This window comes from Etheostoma spectabile, chromosome 24, assembly GCF_008692095.1.
Source record: "Etheostoma spectabile isolate EspeVRDwgs_2016 chromosome 24, UIUC_Espe_1.0, whole genome shotgun sequence".
Taxonomy (NCBI): domain Eukaryota; kingdom Metazoa; phylum Chordata; class Actinopteri; order Perciformes; family Percidae; genus Etheostoma; species Etheostoma spectabile.
In genome coordinates this window covers 2,456,095-2,457,422 of record NC_045756.1, presented here as the reverse complement: position 1 = coordinate 2,457,422, position 1,328 = coordinate 2,456,095, and the positions used below count along the sequence as shown (strand labels likewise).

Genomic DNA, 1,328 nt, shown 5'->3' with positions numbered 1-1,328 from the left:
GACTTTTCCTTTTCCTAATTTCAACAGAGTGTCAATGACCCCTTACATACTGTAGTTTCTCTACCAGGGAGCAAAGTGGATTTTTACACTATTTATCTTTATTTCTATTTTATTTTAGAGCAAAATGTTTATGTGTTTATGCAACAACAACAAAAAGACAAAACATCGATTTGGCTATAATAACATGCAAAGTGTCACTAAAGTGCATTTTCTCTGGAGTTTTAAAAAACATTCTAAAATGTTGAAAAATTGCTGTTGCACAAAATGGTATTTTATGTCATAAAATGTAAGGCTTCCAGTTTTTTTTAAACAAAATGTATTATATGACGATAGACAAATTCAACCGCAAAAGCATTAAAGTCAAATGAACTGACCAAAATGTTATAGAACTTATATTTTTATATGCCATTGTAATTTTTCCTCTTATCAACTGACTGCCAATTAGGAGGAATATATCTAAGAAGATGGAATATATTAGAATACAGAGCATATGTATATAATATCGAGTGAGAATGTAAATGTAATGTTTTCCTCTGGTGAACTGTAGGTTATATGAAGAGTGTGACAGATCACACCAATCAGCACAGATTAAAGGAACTGATTTAATAGATTAAGTCTAATTAAGTGTCACTGAACATTCTGATTACCCTTAGAAGTGTTAGATACTTCTTCACAGTGTCTTCACCATCACATTAAATATCCATCCTGTTAAACCGTTAGAGAATCTCACCCATAGTGTTGACTGCCTGATTCATCTCGTGAGGCTCGATAGTCCCGCTCCTGTCCTGGTCAAACATCATGAAGTTCTGCTTCCAGCCGCTCAGAGCTGTGAACAGTTCCTTGAACTCGTTGAAACCCATCTTGCCCGTAGAGTCCCTCTGGTGACAGTCTGGTTAAGCTATGGTAACTGCTGACCCACATGGATAATAACAGCAAAGGAGGGACTGGAATGAAGACAGCAGCTGGTTACCCTGCTTTAGGGTTGAACGCCACACCTACTGCCACTCTTGTATAAAGTCTATGAAAGCAGTACTTGAGTATCTCCCCAAAGTGTCTCCCAGATAATAACTGTGGTAGAAGTTAAAGTCACCTCTTAGAATATGACTTGAGTAAAAGTCTTAACTTCATGGCCAAAGGTGTGTAACCTTATCTTCATCACTACTGTTACTGTTTTTTTCCCAGGGTAACAAATTGCTTCTGATTTTATTTTGTAGTAACAAGCAGCTGAGATACTTAGAAGTACAGTAACTAAGTATTTGTACTTTGCTACATTAGTACACTGCCTACTGCACCCATAATGAGTAGGAATGGACAGAGTAGAATAGCAG

General features: G+C 36.5%; 1 protein-coding gene and 2 long non-coding RNA genes across 6 annotated transcripts in view; 1 reads left to right on the top strand and 2 right to left on the bottom strand.

Moving 5' to 3' along the window:
* The window catches only part of LOC116673980 (uncharacterized), a 28,563-nt gene that overhangs the window by 2,324 nt on the left and 24,911 nt on the right, over positions 1 to 1,328 (bottom strand). The gene's annotated exons all lie outside the window — the stretch shown is intronic.
* Positions 1 to 1,328, top strand: part of LOC116673981 (uncharacterized) — a 15,919-nt gene that overhangs the window by 8,314 nt on the left and 6,277 nt on the right. The window lies entirely within an intron of this gene.
* Positions 1 to 1,328, bottom strand: part of gca (grancalcin) — a 7,048-nt gene that overhangs the window by 1,620 nt on the left and 4,100 nt on the right. For both annotated transcript variants that reach the window (XM_032506412.1, XM_032506411.1), the window contains exon 5: positions 731 to 878. In XM_032506412.1, coding sequence (XP_032362303.1) covers positions 731 to 878 — 148 coding nt within the window. The remainder of the gene's footprint in view (positions 1 to 730; positions 879 to 1,328) is intronic.